We start from the raw sequence: 16421 nt of genomic DNA, 5'->3' as shown, positions 1-16421 counted from the left end.
GTGGGAATAGACTGTTCAAGTACAAGAATGCTTTTTTAATTTTATTGGGTTTGCCATACTTCTGCCATATTAATTTTATAAACCACTGTACTGCTTAATATTACTTAATCACGGGGCTATACTCCATATTTCCTCTCTTTTTAATAACAGGTAGTAACAATATTGGCAAACATGTCTGTCTTGGACCAGTGTGCTTCAGAAATAATTCAAGGAAATGGTATGTATTTTAGCTGAATTATATTCATACTCTGTATTTATTTGTGGAGAATATGATTAGATGGGAAAGGAGTGGTTACAAGGTAAAGTATTATTCACTAATAATATTTCATTTTGCATCCTGTCTGCTGGATATTGCACATTGCTGCAGGGTGCAAAACGGGCCCTTGGGATAGTTCTGTGTAACTGAAATAAATTACCACTGCTTTAGAAAACTTTGCATGTATGACCACATTGCTGATGTCCTCTGTGTGTGTGACTTACTCACAGGAACAAAGCAAGGTAGTACAAAGCATTTCAACAACCTTTATTCTGGTAATTACATTTTATAATTCCTTACACATTGAAAGACATCATCTCATACTGAGCCATGCATACTTGCATTTTGTGTCACTTTTTTCACATCTATTCAGAAGTATTATAAATTTTGAAGCATTATGATTTTATTACTATACAGCAGTTGCCATTTCCCCCCACACTTTTCTTTAAACACCGTATTATGAGAAATTCATTATATTGAAAAAACCCTAGGTGTTACAGGCCCAGAAGAAGTCTGGGAAATTAGGTTAATAATTCTGTAGATAAGGTTACAGGAAGACGTAAGTGCCTTTTAATACACCTACCAGCAAATTCATGGCCAAGCAATACAGTAAGACAGCTTTTTTTTTTCCTTTTTTTTTTCACCCCCATGGGAGATATTAAATTACAGTGAAGCTTTGGATATATTGCTTTTTCTGTCCTACAAATATGCCTTCTGTACTTTTTAATTAAGGTTTGGACTGCAGTGATTTGAGTTTGGATCTATTTGAATCTCAGACATGGCTGATTGTAGGGGGGAGAAGGGGTTTCAAAAAAGCATTTACATAGAAGTAGGTCTTGAAATAGAAATCGTCAATTCCTATGTAATACTGGATTTAGAAGTTTCTTGCATTTCAGTGGAAAATTTGAGCTCTGTGCACAGAAATACTACCGGCAAGGATCAGGCACAACTAGTTTGATGTGATCCATCTGTGCACAGTGGTAGTGTGTATTTGATGTCCTTGTGTTGAAGTTTGAGACCAAATGACAATGTGGAGGTTGAATGGATCAGGATACTGAAGTAATTTAAATACAAATGTATGATTTTTTCAAATTACATGACTTCCTTGTCCCATGCAGAAGACAGTGCAGTGAAGGGGATTAGCACGGCAGGGTAGCCTGGTTGTTTCTTATACAACCTCCTTGTTGCATGGGGAGGGATGGTAGAGAGGTTGAACAGGTCTCTGTGGCGGCTCCTGCAATGTTTCTGGTCCAAATTCCCCGTGTTCCTGGAGGTTGGAGAGGTGTTTTTAGACCTCTCAGTGCAGGCACATAGAGTTTCCCTACCCAGGATCTTTTCTAGAAACTCTTGGTAAGATGTTGACATTTCTTAGGACCCTAGGCATCTGGAATTACAAGATTGGGTAGAGAATACCCTGTCAGTGCTTCATCTGTTTTGACTTGTGCTGCTGTTTTCTGATTTGCTATTGTTAGCACTAATAGTCCAGAGATGCTCTGGAAGATTTGGCAGTCTTATGATTAACAGATTGGCTATGTAGTTTGGCTATTATTTCCTTGTACTCACCAAAACCTGTTCTGTTGTTTGGGTCAGGCATTTGATCATATTTCATCTACTTCTACTGCAGCAGAAAGCTGACTCAAGTTCATGAAATTATACTACCAGCTATACCAACTAGGCCTAAGTCATATTAGTTACTACAGTAGGTAGGGATGTTATTGTGACTTGTCAAGCACAGTGTGATGAAGTAAAGTTTGTGTATATGTTCCATAATGGAAGTTTGCACAGAAGCATTTTCTCCCAGGTAATATAAGCCTTGTGTATAAAGGCTTTTTCTCTCTACCTAATGTAATGATCAGAGTCTGGTCAGAAGAGAGGTTCACAAATTGAGACAGGTCTTTGAATCCTGGAGAGTTTAGATACATTTTCTTCTCAACTTAGACTTTTTTGTATGTTGATTGATTATTATTTAGCTGCATGATTCTGATGCTAATTCTCTTAATTATTTATGCAAATGTTCTAACAGTTAAAATCCTCTGATGCTACCTAAAGTAATCTGAATGCCTAATAGCATATGGAGTCTAATAGCACATAATTGTCCTTACATTTAAAATAATCTAGAAAACAGAAATCAGCAGTGCCTCACCTGTTTTTGTGTTGCTACAATAAGAATTTTAACTCCTACAGGCAATAATATGTTAAAGAAACCATTTCAATATGGATGACATTGTCTTTTCAAGAAGAAAATAGTTGTGCAGTAAACTTCAAGAGGCAGAAGATAATCATTTGCCCCATTAAAGGATTCTCCATTCTAAATACTTTTAAACAGTTTGAGATGGGAACTTTAAAAGGCTTGCTTAAAGACAGAGAAACTGGGGGGAAGGGAAGTTTTACTTTAGAGCAGAACTTCACGTAGAGACTTGCAGTATGTGACTACGGGTTTTTAGGTTTGTGATTGCCTTCAGGTAAGTTTAGAAGTAAAGAAAGAATGGCTTTTTGACTGAAATAAACTTGCAAAATCTAAAATATCAAATTGTGGAGGAGCCAAGAAATTGGAGAATGAAGAAGTTAGTGCATTTTGCTAGCTCCTGTAGCTTCCTAGTGAAGATAGACTTATGCGTAGATCAAATGTGCCTGATTGCTGACGACCAAATTGTAGCCCACATTTATGCATTCTTCATGCCCTGTTTGAGCAGTGATTGGTCTGTATTTACCTAACTTGCTTTTTCCCCTCTACTTGTTTTGACTGTTTCTTGTTGGAGAGAGGATGCTAATGGCTCTTACATCCTTCTAGGTGTTCAACTTTTAATGGAAATGCTCTTTGAAAGACCATCTTCAGGAAATTCAGCAGAAGTTGCCGCTTGTGAGCGAGTCCAACAGAAATCTGCAGTTACACTGGCACGACTCAGCCGAGATCCTGAGGTGGCAGAAGCAGCCGTAAAACTCAGCTGTAAGGATGTATCACTAACTTAATGGCAGACTGAAAAAGAGGGAGGAACTGCCAGTCAGAGAAGCTTTTTTCAATTTTCAGCCTCACTAGGTATACTTTATGGAATAGGTTCCCTGTACAGTCTGTCCAGAGACTGACTGAGGAGGTGGTGCTAAATGAATCTCTGGCTCCTTTCCCAGAGGAACCTGAGGTGCAGTGTCCACTCAACATGTAGCTGTGGCAGCCTGTGCCAACTGACAGTGCTGCCTCCTCCATACATACCTTTATTTAAACCCTTATGCAGGGTCTGTCAGTGGACAGAAAACTTGGACCCCTGTGGGTTAAGCTGTGGTGAATCTAACAGGAAGCTGGAGTTTTTTAAGGGTGTGTAAGAGGATAGATAGGGAATCAACGAAAGTCACAATTTCCAGTCAGAAACAGCAATAGTAGGTAAAAACAATGCATTTGTGCATTTATGCTTTACAACTATTAATTATGACTGCTGTGAACTGCATAGCTCCACAGGCAGTCCCTTAAGTATTTGCACATCATCTTTGCATTAGAGACCATATCTACTAAGGGAGATAAATATGAAATATCTAATAAAAAGACCTCAACTGAAAATAAGGAGTTTGTTTTTCTAAATTATTTCTCCTGATACTCTTTTGTGCATTCAGGTATTCCTCGCCTAATTAAACTTTGCAGATCACCAACTGAAAGAAATAACAGTGATTCTGTTTTAGTGGCATGTCTGGTAGGTACATTTTAATCTTTCTGTCATGCTTAGCCTGAAAAACACAGAAAAACCAGCCCTTTAGAGTTCAAAATGTATAAGTATTTCAGGAATGTTTTAATTTCATGCCACGGTCTTCTGCTTTTCCTCTTAAGCACAATCCTGTACAGTGTCCATTATTTATCTTCTGATTGAAGATTTAGCACATAAGGAAAAATGGCTTCATCTTCACATTAATGAGCGCTAAAAATTTCACTGGAACACTCCAGAATTTAAGGTTTCAGTAATTCTTAAATTCCATTCTCTGATTAGTCTGTGTTTGCTGAAATGAGCCTTGAATCACAGGGGCAGCAGCCCTTTATCTGCGCACATATTCACAGATCCACAGAATTGTAGGGGTTGGAAGGCACCGCCAGAGATCGGGTCCAACCTGCCCGCCAAAGCAGGTTCCCTACTTTATTTTATTCATATATATATGAATGCATAAAAATATTTATGTGAAGTGGCCAAAGAGAAGAAAGATTTCTTGCTTTCACAACAATCCATTTTAATCTATTTGAGTTTCCAAGACAATATAGGATCCAGCCAAGAAGTGACCAACTGAAAGTTAACACTTTCTCTCCTTAGGAGAAAGATCCCAGCTGTGAGCCCCAGCCAACTGCTGGAGTTGAGTAATTTCACCCAGCCTTTTCTATGAAAGTGGTTTGGGAATATGTGGGATCTTGGGTTAGGAGATAGGTCTTGATGAATGAAGAATGAAGAATATTGTTTGACAATGCTTTTTATTATTAATGTATTTTAAATGTAAAAGTAAAGCTTGGTTATTGCAGCTTTGATTAACAGCTAGCTCTGTAGCAGCATCTGAGAAGTTTTATTTGTTTAAGCAGGACTCATTCATTAGGAAGAGAGTATGAATGTGAACATCAAGAAATGCTTTACACCTGGCAAGAAGGCTTGTTAATCTTGTGAGACTAGAGCAGAGGCCAGCAGTGACCCAGCCTGTGATTTTTCTGTCTCATTGATGTTTTTGCTGTCCATTCTTTGAATTCATGCCTATTGCTCAAGATGTTGCCTGCCTGTCTGTCTCAGCAATTCAACAATTCTGCTTCTCCTGATACTTTAGTAACTGCCTGATGACACTTTTCTGATAAATGTGGCAAAAATATTGTCCTTGAGACATAAGCTGCTTCAGGCTCTGACAGGTATTGTCCGTAATGTCTGAGGGCCTGTAGTGTTTGGTATTGTTAGGTTGGTTCTCTACTATCTGTATATTTTGTAGCAGGCAATTGTGTTAGTACTGAATTGACAAACAGTACAGAGATAGACTGATCACAGCTATCACACCTTACTAATAGAAGTCACTTTTTGTTCTCGCGGAAAGCCAGCCTGCTTTCCAGTTGCATCTGTCATGTCAGGTTATAGAAGGTATGTAGTTGTTCTATATTTTTCTCCAGTGAGAAAAACAGGTAACTTCTTAGAAGGGAACAGTTCATGAAGGTAATAGTAACAGCAATGCAGTTTGTATTGTGCAGCCTCATAATTAGAACTATTTGTTCCCATATGGTTTTCTACTACACTAGTATCTAAGATTTCTCTTATGGGCATTGCATAAAACTTCAATAGGAAATGTTTTCTGGATCCGATGGCTTATAGTTCTCATAAATAAGACAAAGCTGAAAGGAGAGTTGAGTGTACAAAGAGGAAGCATGAGATGTGCAGCAGATCAGAGACAGGTTTGCTCTGACTCTCACCTCTTGTGTTCTTTAACACCATGCTGTCCCTGCTGCTCAGCTCTGAGAATAATGTGCCCAAAGAAACTGTCATTTAATAGCTGCATTTGAGGAGATTCATCTGACACATGAAGACAATAACGAGACATTAGCCAGGTAGAAGAGTCCATAGACCTGCACAGCTCTGTTTTGAGTCTTATTTAGACATAGTTATAATGCATTCCTGCAATGAAAATTTTGTCAATCCTTCTCAGTATTACAATTGTTTTGCTTTGTTTTTCTAGGCAGCCTTACGGAGACTAGCTGTTATGAATCCTGATGGACTTGAAGATTCAGATTTTCAGCAGCTAGTAAAGCCCAGACTTGTGGATTCCTTTCTCCTGTGCACAAATATGGAAGAGAGTTTTGTATAAATGTGAGCCAAAAACCTTTTAAAAATAATCAAGATGACAGGTATACAATAAGATAGTATGTATACAATTTTATTTAGTTTTAGTCCTATTGTTATTTATGACTTATTTATTTTAAAGCCACATATATGGACTTTGTAGATGCAAAGAAATAGAATGAGTGAACTTGTTTCAGTGATTTGGAAAGGTAATTTTTTATTTTATTTTCTTGCCAAGACAGACCTTATCACTGCAATCTAACAAAATGTTGTTGTCTTGTTTAATATAGTTGGATCAAGTTAAAGAAGCCAGGATTTTGGTGCTCTGATGTCAAATGTTTCTAATAATGTTTATTTGTTGATGTTTTTCTACAGTTAGAAGATTTTACAGGTTTTTTAAGAAACACTTTAGTCTCATGTATCTGCTGCATTAGAAGAAAAATGATCCTTAAAATTGCAGGTATATACTTTGAAATGAAAGGAATGTTACAGCCTGAGTCCATTTCTTAACTGTTGTTATTTTTTAAACAGAATTATGAAAATAGGTAATTGTGATTAGCTAAGATTTTTTTTTCCAGAAAATTTTCAAATACTCGCTTGGAATTATGTTAGAGGACAATCTTAAACCTTATAAATATGTGGTCCATTAGAGGATACACACTTGCAGGCAAAGATTTTATTTACATTTACAGAAACTTCCTAAAGAAATTGAGAGAATTCCAGAAAAATCTTTATGAAATCAAACTAATATAATCAATGTGAAGGTATATGAGATTTAAGACCATTAAACACTGATAATTTTCCATCCTTCCCAAGCGTTACAAGAACTGGAAGTGAGCATATCCAGACATATTTTTAATATTCAAGCTATGACTTTTGTGAAACGTTCAGATGCATCCACTAAATAAACAGAAGAAATAAATTAATTGCAACTTGAATTTCCATTTTTCCATTTTTCTAACTCATCTGGGAAATGGTACTTTCAAGAGCTCTTGGAGTTGACAAAAGGAGACTTCACCGCTGGATTATATAAAAAATAAAGATGATTTTAAAATGTACATTTTTTTCCATGCACATTCCTATTAAAACTTGTCTTTTTCTTTTCATCAAGAAACCATATTAACTTTAAAATTACTCAACCAGCAATATCTTGAGAATGTTTTCCCCTCAAACTTCTCACAAAGCACTCTGTAGATTATGAAAGTATGTGTGTTTTTTTGTCTTGATGGCATGCAAATATTGCTCTGGATCATTTTATGTTCAGCTGCTTTAAGGTACTAGGACATTTGCCAAAAGAGTAAGTACATTTCTTCTTTACTGTACTTACTTTGTAGATATGTTAAGCAGCTTAATTCATTAATGTTTATTTAGTGTTATGTGGTGTTTAGATGAAAGGCACCAGGAAATTGCTAAACTGTGATTGCCTTATACATTTTCTGTGTCTGAGAAATCTGTCCTGCTTCAAGCAGTCATAAAAGGTGGCTACTTTCTTCTCTCCTTGAGTATATACATTAAGAAGTCTCTGCCTTAAAATTTTTTCCTTGTGATCTCTTCATTTAACTATGAGCTCTACTTGACTGAAGTTTTAAAACATTAGAAAACACACAATGACCTCTGTCATAAGAAACTACTCAAAGATAAGCATTGAATCAGATGTTTCACAGATGTAATTTTCTAGTAAGAGCAGAGATGAATTCTGCTTTGTTTGCTTATTTTGAGACAGCTTCTTAAACTTTTAAGATCCTTAAGATGTATGGTACTCTACAGCTTTAAAAATGTTATAGCAGTGATGGACTTTAACACTTTCCTCACTAAGCAGAAATGCATGTATAAACCATGGATTCTTTAAACAATAAAATCAACGTTCTTTGTATAAACAATAAATTCATAAATCTCATTAAAAATTAACTCAATAAGGTCCCATTGCTTTACTGTGAATCCACATCGACTGATTTTAATACAGATACTCTAAATATGTAAACTATGTGGCCATAATTCTAGGCCCAGATTGTCCTTTTACATGTTTTCATATTATGAATGTAGCTGTTCACATTACAGAAACAGAATACATTTAGGTGTCTCATATTTGTAGTAGAAAATTATATCTGAATTATATATGAAAGAGACAGATCAAACCTGTTATCACCTCAGTGACATCAAAGTGCTAGCTTTGAATTTCTCACCTAAAATTGTCCACTTTATTTTTGTATATGCTGAAGTTTATGAGAAAAAAATGACACTTCTTCCTTTCCTTTTAATTAACTTTGAAATAAAAAGTCATTAAAAATACTGAAATACTATTTTCTCATTACTTCTGAATGAATTATGGATTAAAAATGTTTGCTGTGTAATTGACTTTACAGTTTCTAAACCAAAACAAAAGGAACGGTTTAAGACAGATTAACCATATTTAATTTCAATGTAGAATGAAACAAAATATTTCATATAATAAGATTTTCACTAAAACATTTTTTTGTTGGATCAATCTTTGGACTTCCTGTGTATATACATAAACAGTAAGATAGAGAGTATGTGTAGTACATTTAAATATCAATTCATATATGTGAACTCACAGACTTCTAGAGATTGCATGTAGATTAGATATTAGCTTAATCACTCTGGAAACTAAATATTATGCCTGTCAGGAATATTGTAGTTTCATTTAATTTTTTCTGAACATTTGAGATTATAAATGTTAGACAAAGGCAAATGCTTAGTGAACTACAGGATTCTTTGTAACTTTGATTTGCACCCCAGTGACTTTGGACATTGTGCTCAAATTTCAGCTTTAGTTTCACTATTTAAAGATATTTTGGGCCCAGATGTTTCATTTATAGAATAATTTTTTTTCTCAGTTTATTGTGTGCTTAATACATGAAACATTTATGTGGAATGTTAGTTTTCTGACCTGTTCTGTTTAAAATAGTGTTTGTATCTACAAGGGATAAAATAATATCTTGGTAAATTTGACATCTTACCTGTTTATTGGGGTTGCCTGTTAGTGTCCGGAAGATGTGATTTGGTCTGTAGGGTGTCACATTGCCTTAACACAAGACTGATTCGGGTATCTCGTATGGCTGGTTCCAAATACGTATGTTGACCATATCATTTTAAAAAACAGCAATGAACAGTTAAAATAATATTGGCTTTTGTATTTTGAGAAATCTGCTTTGATTTTCAGTTTAAATTTTTATTAAATTTTATATATTTAAACTAACACTCTAGACACTGTAAATTATTCACTAGTGTTCTCATTTTTAAGTGGAGGGAGAGAAGATGGCATTGAGTATTGAAATATAGGTCTAGAGTGAATTTGTTCATTTGAGTTGGAAGTATGTAGCTGGGAAGGAGGTGAGCGAATAGCTTCAGCCCTTGAGAGACTAAAGAACCAGGAACAAGGACAACCCAGGGTCATCTACTTTAGATACTTACATGCTTTACAGAAATCTTTATCTCTACTTTCTGCTCTTGGGTCTGGATTTGTCTTTCTAGTTTGCCCTTGGGTCTGAATTTTTCTCTCTCTAGCTGTGACAAATTTCTGTCTCTTAGCAATTTTACAAAGAACACTTCTAGTTACCTGAATAGAAGAGAATTAAATTCCAAGGTCTGGTCCTAATAGCTAATATATTGATAAGTTTTGCTGAGAAACTAAGTAACAAAAATAGCCTGTTAAATGTATGTACTCTAGATGATCTAGAACAAAAGGAAATGTTTATTGTTCCCACAACAGGGTGATAGAACCAGCATATCCTTCAGAATACTTGAGAAAAACATATCTATAATAGTCTACTTCCAAGTATTTGTACTTTTACAAACGGATGTGCTAAGTATTAAGAATCAGTCTGCTGCCAAATAATCACTGATCCAAAGTAATAAAAGAAGACTACTAGACCTACACGCAAAACACCAGGAAACCAAAGATTTTTCTCTTTCCTTTTCAGCAGCCTGTCAGTGACTTTTTGATTTAATAATTCAAGTGCACCGAGAACCCAAAGAACCTAGGGGAAAACAGTGCAAAAAAAAAAAAGTAGATAATACTGCTAATTTGCTTTGGGGATAAATTAGAAGGGGTCAAAAGGCTTAAATGGTGTGAAGAAGGAAGTGTGTCTAATGTGGTACTTTTTCTATCACTGTTGTGATGACTTGTGTTACAAATATCTAACTGAAAGGTACACTGCTGGTACCCTTTTCTTCAAATGTTCTGTATATTACCACTGGCTTTTAACTAGCTTTTATACTTGTCCTCCTTTAGAATGTGATGTATCGATGCACATGTCTACAAAGTAACTTACTGATTTTGGTGTATATAAAAATGTAGTCTGATTTTTTTTTAAAAATATTTTTTTATTCTACCATTTAATGTAAAAGTCTTCTTTTTGAGTAGTTCTGGAAGAATATACTTAACAAGATAAGTCCATTAAGTATACTAATCAGGTAAGGCAAAGTTTATGATAAATCAATAAAATATATCTAAAAAGATCTGGAAACAACCATCTGTGTTTTCAATTACATTAAAAGAATTATTATGGAATGGGCCCGAATCATCTAGGAAAGCCTTCTTTGAAGCTACAGTAAATCAGTGTGCCTTCACTGCAGTAAACAAGAGCTAGGACCCAGGTTTCATGATTCTTGCTAGAATTAGTGTAGAGATCTAATATAAAATAAAATCTCACAATATGAAGCTAAGGATAAATGACTTGTAAATTTTTGTGACAAATGAAATTTTAAGAAGTATGCTTTGTACTTTGTTAAGCAAAGTGCTTATTTACACATGCTTGCTTCCACTTCCAAAGCAAGGTGCAATGCCCTTTGTCATGGCTCTTTTGTACTGCTTAATTATTAAAAATGCCACACTTTTTTCAGAGCAGCAATTATTACAAACCAGTGATTTCAAAAGTGTAGCCCATCTTTAGGGATGGATAAACAGGGAAGTGATTAAATACTGTGAAGCATTGCATGAGTGTCACATCCTTAGAAGGCTACAAACTTTGTGGAATGAGATAGACTAGTTTTTGGTTTAGAATATCTGGAGTAGAAGAAATCTATCCAGTGCTTTACTCTAGGGGGGAACTCTTATCACTTTGGAAGTCCAATTCTCTAAGTATGGGCCAGACTAGTAATTTAGGTACTTTCTGTAGGCCACAGAAATAAGTGGGCAATTCTTTCTCTTTGAGGATGACTGCGCAAGACAGGGAGTATACATAATGCCACAGAGCCGCCTTTTTTTTTCCTGTGGCTGTGGAAAAAAGTGATGATGATTTGTTTGGAAGAGATGTCTAAACACCTCGACAGGTAACTATTAGTTCAGATCATGTGAGATGAATTCCAGACTCAGTCTGAAGACAAAAGGAAGGCACTTTTCCAGTTGGCTGTTCATGTGCTGTTTACATATCAAATACAATTCCCCTCAGAACAGAAATTTTTGCAGCATCAGACTCTCCCTTTGAAATTACTGAGACATGATTTCTTGTGTGGTATGCACTAAATGATTAATTCTGTTTTTGTAAAACAAGGAAAAGCTGGACCAACTCATCCAGTTTAGAATATTACACCAGATTATATATTTCTTATTAGAGAAAGATCTCATGCATTTAAAGAGAGGGCAAAAGGAAACAGATCACAGTACACTAACTCAGAATGATCTCCAAAGTGAGTTATCCTGGCCAATATACAAAGCACCACTGAGCTAATAAATTACATTACACATATCAGGAAAACTACTGCTCACCAGCAAACAAACAAACAAATCCCCCCTCAAACCCAGCTTCTCTTCTTTCCCAAAAAGTAACAAGCTGAATCTAAGGAGAAAACCAAATTCCTCTTACATTTCCAACTATGTTTTAGAATGGTCCTGTAGTAGTATTACCTTGTATTTACCCGTCAAATTGTCTTCTTTGATTTCACTTGTGTTAAAGATCTCATGGTAATTATTGTTACTTTTTTTCCCCCTTGAAACTCAAATTATTTAGCTCTAAGTATGGTGTTAGATAAATGAGGGATGAAAAAATTAAGAACAAATACTAAAAAGATACAAAGCCAGAGCTTGAAATACTTGAAGACATTTTTCTTTGCAAATACATTCCTGCATAAAAACATATTGGAACAAGAGTTTGATTAAACAGCTTCCTAATAAAGCTGAATTCAAACATGTTTTCTATTGATAAACTATTGTTTGCAAGCTCATGAGTGCCCTTTTCATGTGGCAATACTTTTGCTGCTTCTCATGCTCAGTTGAAGTTTAGCCTTTTTTCACTTATCCATTGATTGCCTTCATAATTTGTTCACTTTTCTTGTTATGCATGGAAATAAGGAAATGTCCCAGATCTGACATTTTTCTGATGACACAGTTTTGATTTTTATGCATGGTAAAGCATATTGAAGGGCTTATTTGTTGACAATCATGTAAAAGATCTTCATATGCTAAAGTCCACCTATCAATTTCAGGTCCAGCTTCCACACAAGCCCCGCTAAAGCTAATGTGCTGGTATTGCAACTGAAGCCTGGTAAATGAGAAATTTAGAATTTTCTCTATAAAGTTTGCTACATGTCTATCATCTTTCTAATCTGATTAGATCTCTTATTTCATCACATTGCTATCTGGAGCAGACAAGCTCATCTGGGTTTAGTTGAATAGCATCAAAAATACATTGAACTCTCCCAACCCCCCCCTTTTGTTTAGAACTTTAGCTCACCTCTTAGTTCTTGCAGTTGTCTGTGATTTATTGTGAATGATCTGTGAAACATTAAATGGACTGTATGCTATTCATATATTAACTATGCATTATCTGACTAACCATGAAACTAGAACACATGTAGTAGAATCACGGTGAGCAGAAGAAAAATATTAATGCACCATGGATTTATTAATAGTGGGGAGGAGCTTTACTCTGTCAGGGAGGCAAAATATTAATGGTGAAAGAAGGATAAGTCTCTTTAGCAGGATCTTGAGGGGGCGGTGAAGAACCAAGAAAAAAATTACATAAGTAAAATATTGGGTGTGAAACTCAAATTTTATTTGAGAGCAGCACCTATTAGATAACTTTCCCTCCAACCTAGTTTCACACACAAAAAAAAAAAAAAGACAAAAAAAAAAGGACAAATGTGATGGGGGAACGAGAAATTTTGTAGCTGTTTTAATTCTAATTTAAATGTTGTAAATTGGCAGGGGCAATAATTGTAAAAGCTGCTCAAAATTAAATCATTAAACATGTTTTTGGTACAGAGGTGTTACTGACATCAGGATCTCAGACTTTAAGTGTTTTGAATTGGTTCCTAGATACCTTTGAGGTCAAACACCTTTCACTAAAGTATGGACACATTTTTCTTTAAAAATATTTCTTAAATAGGTTATATTTTTAATTAAAAATGTTTCTATTAAACATAAATAGACCCTTACTGCTATTTTAAAAAGCTAACTAGAAAAGAAAAACTACTTATTTTAGAGAAGAGCCACAATACAAACCAAAATTCTTTAACCATTGCTTTGTTTTCTAGGGTTTTGATGCTTGTGAATAAATATACCAGGTCATTCTCTGGTGTCAGCAGACAAACTGCATTTTATTAAGATTCTGAGGCCACTTTTTCTAATATTAAACTATTTCCAGGTGTTAGCTGTAATCAGTTGAATAAATTATGTCTGCTGGTAAGTAAAAATTGTAGAAATATGAAGTATTTATTTTTGTAAGTTTCAATTTAGTTCTTCTAAGGCCTAGTGACTGCACTAGTCGAATAAAGTCAGTAACAAACTGTCCTAAGGTCCTGAAACTGATCTTCACTGTCCAGTGACTCTCTGCAGTTCTAGATAATCTGTTTGCCTTTGCATAAAATCTAACCAAATGGGTTCTCTTGTTTTCTTTTGGAGGTTGTATGTCCTGATTTAGCTTAAGCCCCCACACTCCAGTGTCAACGGACAAATGAAAATCTAGTTTCACCCAGGGGCTACTTTTTCAGTCACAGGGAAGTGAACAAACATCACATAGTTTTACTTGCAGCAGTTTTGTAGTCCCACCCTGCAAATGGAAGGACTGTTTCCCGTGGGAGGCCACGAGTCAGGAAAGGTATGACATACAAGCAAGAGGCAAGGTCCTTCTCCTGTGGAAGATTCAACTGAGTTGTCTTCATTTAAAGAATGCTCCATGGCCCCTAATGAGTTCAGGTTTCTATTGCCTTCATTCAGTATCCTGTGGACTTGTTTACTTTTTCAAAAAGCCCCTTGAGTGGTAACTACTCTCTGTTCTCATCAGGACAGCTGAGAGCTGCAGCCCTGTGGATAATTCTGATTCTGTCTGCATACCTCTTTTTTTCCGCTTTATTTGTAACTCTTGCCTACTAAAGAGCTATCTTTCTTACTGGTTGTTTGCTTGTCACAGGCTTTTCTGAAATCTAGAAAACTGCAATCAAACTCAGTGCGCAGCAAATATATTTCTTTGTAAAGACAGTATTATTTTAGCAATACTGAAACATTGCCTGGAATACTTAATGTTAATAATTAGCCAATTTTGACAGGGACAGTCACTCATCCTTCTGCAGTTACATATTTTTAGTCAAATCAATGAACTGCCTTTTGTAATTCAAGTTAAAAGTCTTTATTCAATTTTAACTTATTTTTAAACAAGGAAGTGATTTCAAAAACTTAAAAAACTTAAAAAAAAAATGAAGAAGAAGAAACTTGTAAAAGAGTCGTTCTTCGTGTAGTACCCCGAGGTTTTACCGTAGGCTGCATTCTTATTTTTTCTTGAGGAGTACAACGCTGCTATTGTTCGGCTTCATGTTAGTTCTGGCTGCTATTCTACAAATCCCATTGACAATATAGTAATCCAGAGGCCTCTTTACAGCTGGGTGGGAAAGGAATTTAGACAATAATGTTTTAAATATTCTTAAAAAGTGCTTGATAGTTTTTGAACTTGTTCGAGTGACCCTGTCACATGAATAGGGACATTTAAAAAGTCTTACTGATGCATTTGAATCTTATCTCACTTCCTAAAATCTTTAAGAGCCAAGTTTTCTTACATTTCTAATGGCTCTAGTCAGTTTGGCTGTTTTAATCTGGGTGAAATCTCAATAAGATTAAGTCATCTACAGACCCGCAAATGAACCTTTCTGAAGTCTTTAAATCACAGTTCAACTCATCATATATATATGATCATTATGCACTGCTATGCATCCAAATTCTCTTCCAAGTATTAAGGGATGAATGTAGCCAGAAAGCCAGCTTCTCTTGGGACCACCTGGTTACATGAAAAAAACCCACACAAAACATTTTCTTGCCCTGGGAATTGATGAAGATTAATTTTGTCTTTCAATATTCTGGAAAAAAAAAAAGGCAAAATTTGTCTCTCAAAAAAAAAAAATTCTTCAGAAAATGAAGTTTAGACTACAGAATTTTTCTGTAGAGGAATAAGGTTTTCTTAGGTTTGTTTTTAAATTATCATGTTCTGTTGATTTGAGTTTCTTTTAAAAGTGCAGAGTAAGTAAATTTTTGTTTTATTCCATAATGCAGATAAATATAAAGTGATGAAAAGTTATTCATTTTATAGAGAACAATGAAAAATACTACAACTGTCAGATGCAAGGAGTTAAGGTCAGCATAAACAATATCTACTGATGTTCCTTTTCCTTAAAGATCCAGATTTTATCTGGCCCTGAATTTAATCTGATATTTATTAAAAGCTATGTGTACCCATGGAGACTTAGTGTGCAAATGGGAAGGGAAAGTACCAGGAATCTCTGCCTGGATGTAGCTGGCCATCAGGACTATAAGGCCTCTTCCATAATGTGGGAAATCTAGGCCTCATGGGCCTCTTGTTCCCAACGGGAGTGGAGAAAAATGTAGCCATGAAAACCAGGTGAACTGAAGCATGAGGTCTCATTTTTCATGAGAGGGGTGGATAACCCCAAGTGAAAGTTGAAAAGAATTAAATCCAAGTGTTTATGAAGGATAAACTACTGGGGCTTGTTTAAACTCAGGAAACTAAAGCAAACAGATGTTGCAGGGTTTAGATATGAACACTCTAGCTGGAAGACCAACTGCAGTCACAGTCAAGGCTATAATTGTAATCAAACTATCATTGGAAACTTTGGTGTTTTTGAAGTATCAAACGGCATGGGAAAAGCTAATACAATGCTTGATACAGTTTTGTATTAGCAACAACACCACAATTGACAGCTAATCTGCATGTGATTTGGTTTACAATAGTGGCATGAATTCTTTAGGCTCATTAATTCATTGACACAGATTAGAAAAATGTATATATTCTTTTTCTGTCAAAACACATAGATGTAACCCAAAGCAAAATGAGTTTCTGCTTTCTCAAGTCATGATGTAGTGCAAAGCGAGTTTTCAAAAACTTCTTTTAGATGTACTTGAGGACTTGCTGGGGGAGAAGTGG

The 16421-nt window shown here is 35.4% G+C and overlaps 1 protein-coding gene across 1 annotated transcript in view; it reads left to right on the top strand.

Moving 5' to 3' along the window:
- INSC (INSC spindle orientation adaptor protein) overlaps positions 1-6058 on the top strand; it is a gene marked incomplete at both ends in the record, with an annotated part of 91839 nt that extends 85781 nt beyond the window's left edge. Inside the window, 4 exons of the mRNA XM_084264203.1 lie at positions 151-217; positions 3048-3203; positions 3860-3936; positions 5930-6058. Coding sequence (XP_084120329.1) covers positions 151-217; positions 3048-3203; positions 3860-3936; positions 5930-6058 — 429 coding nt within the window. The remainder of the gene's footprint in view (positions 1-150; positions 218-3047; positions 3204-3859; positions 3937-5929) is intronic.
- Positions 6059-16421: the final 10363 nt, after the last annotated feature.

Source organism: Gallinula chloropus, assembly GCF_964237585.1.
Source record: "Gallinula chloropus genome assembly, chromosome: 4".
Classification (NCBI taxonomy): Eukaryota; Metazoa; Chordata; class Aves; order Gruiformes; family Rallidae; genus Gallinula; species Gallinula chloropus.
This window is presented reverse-complemented; position numbering and strand designations above follow the sequence as displayed.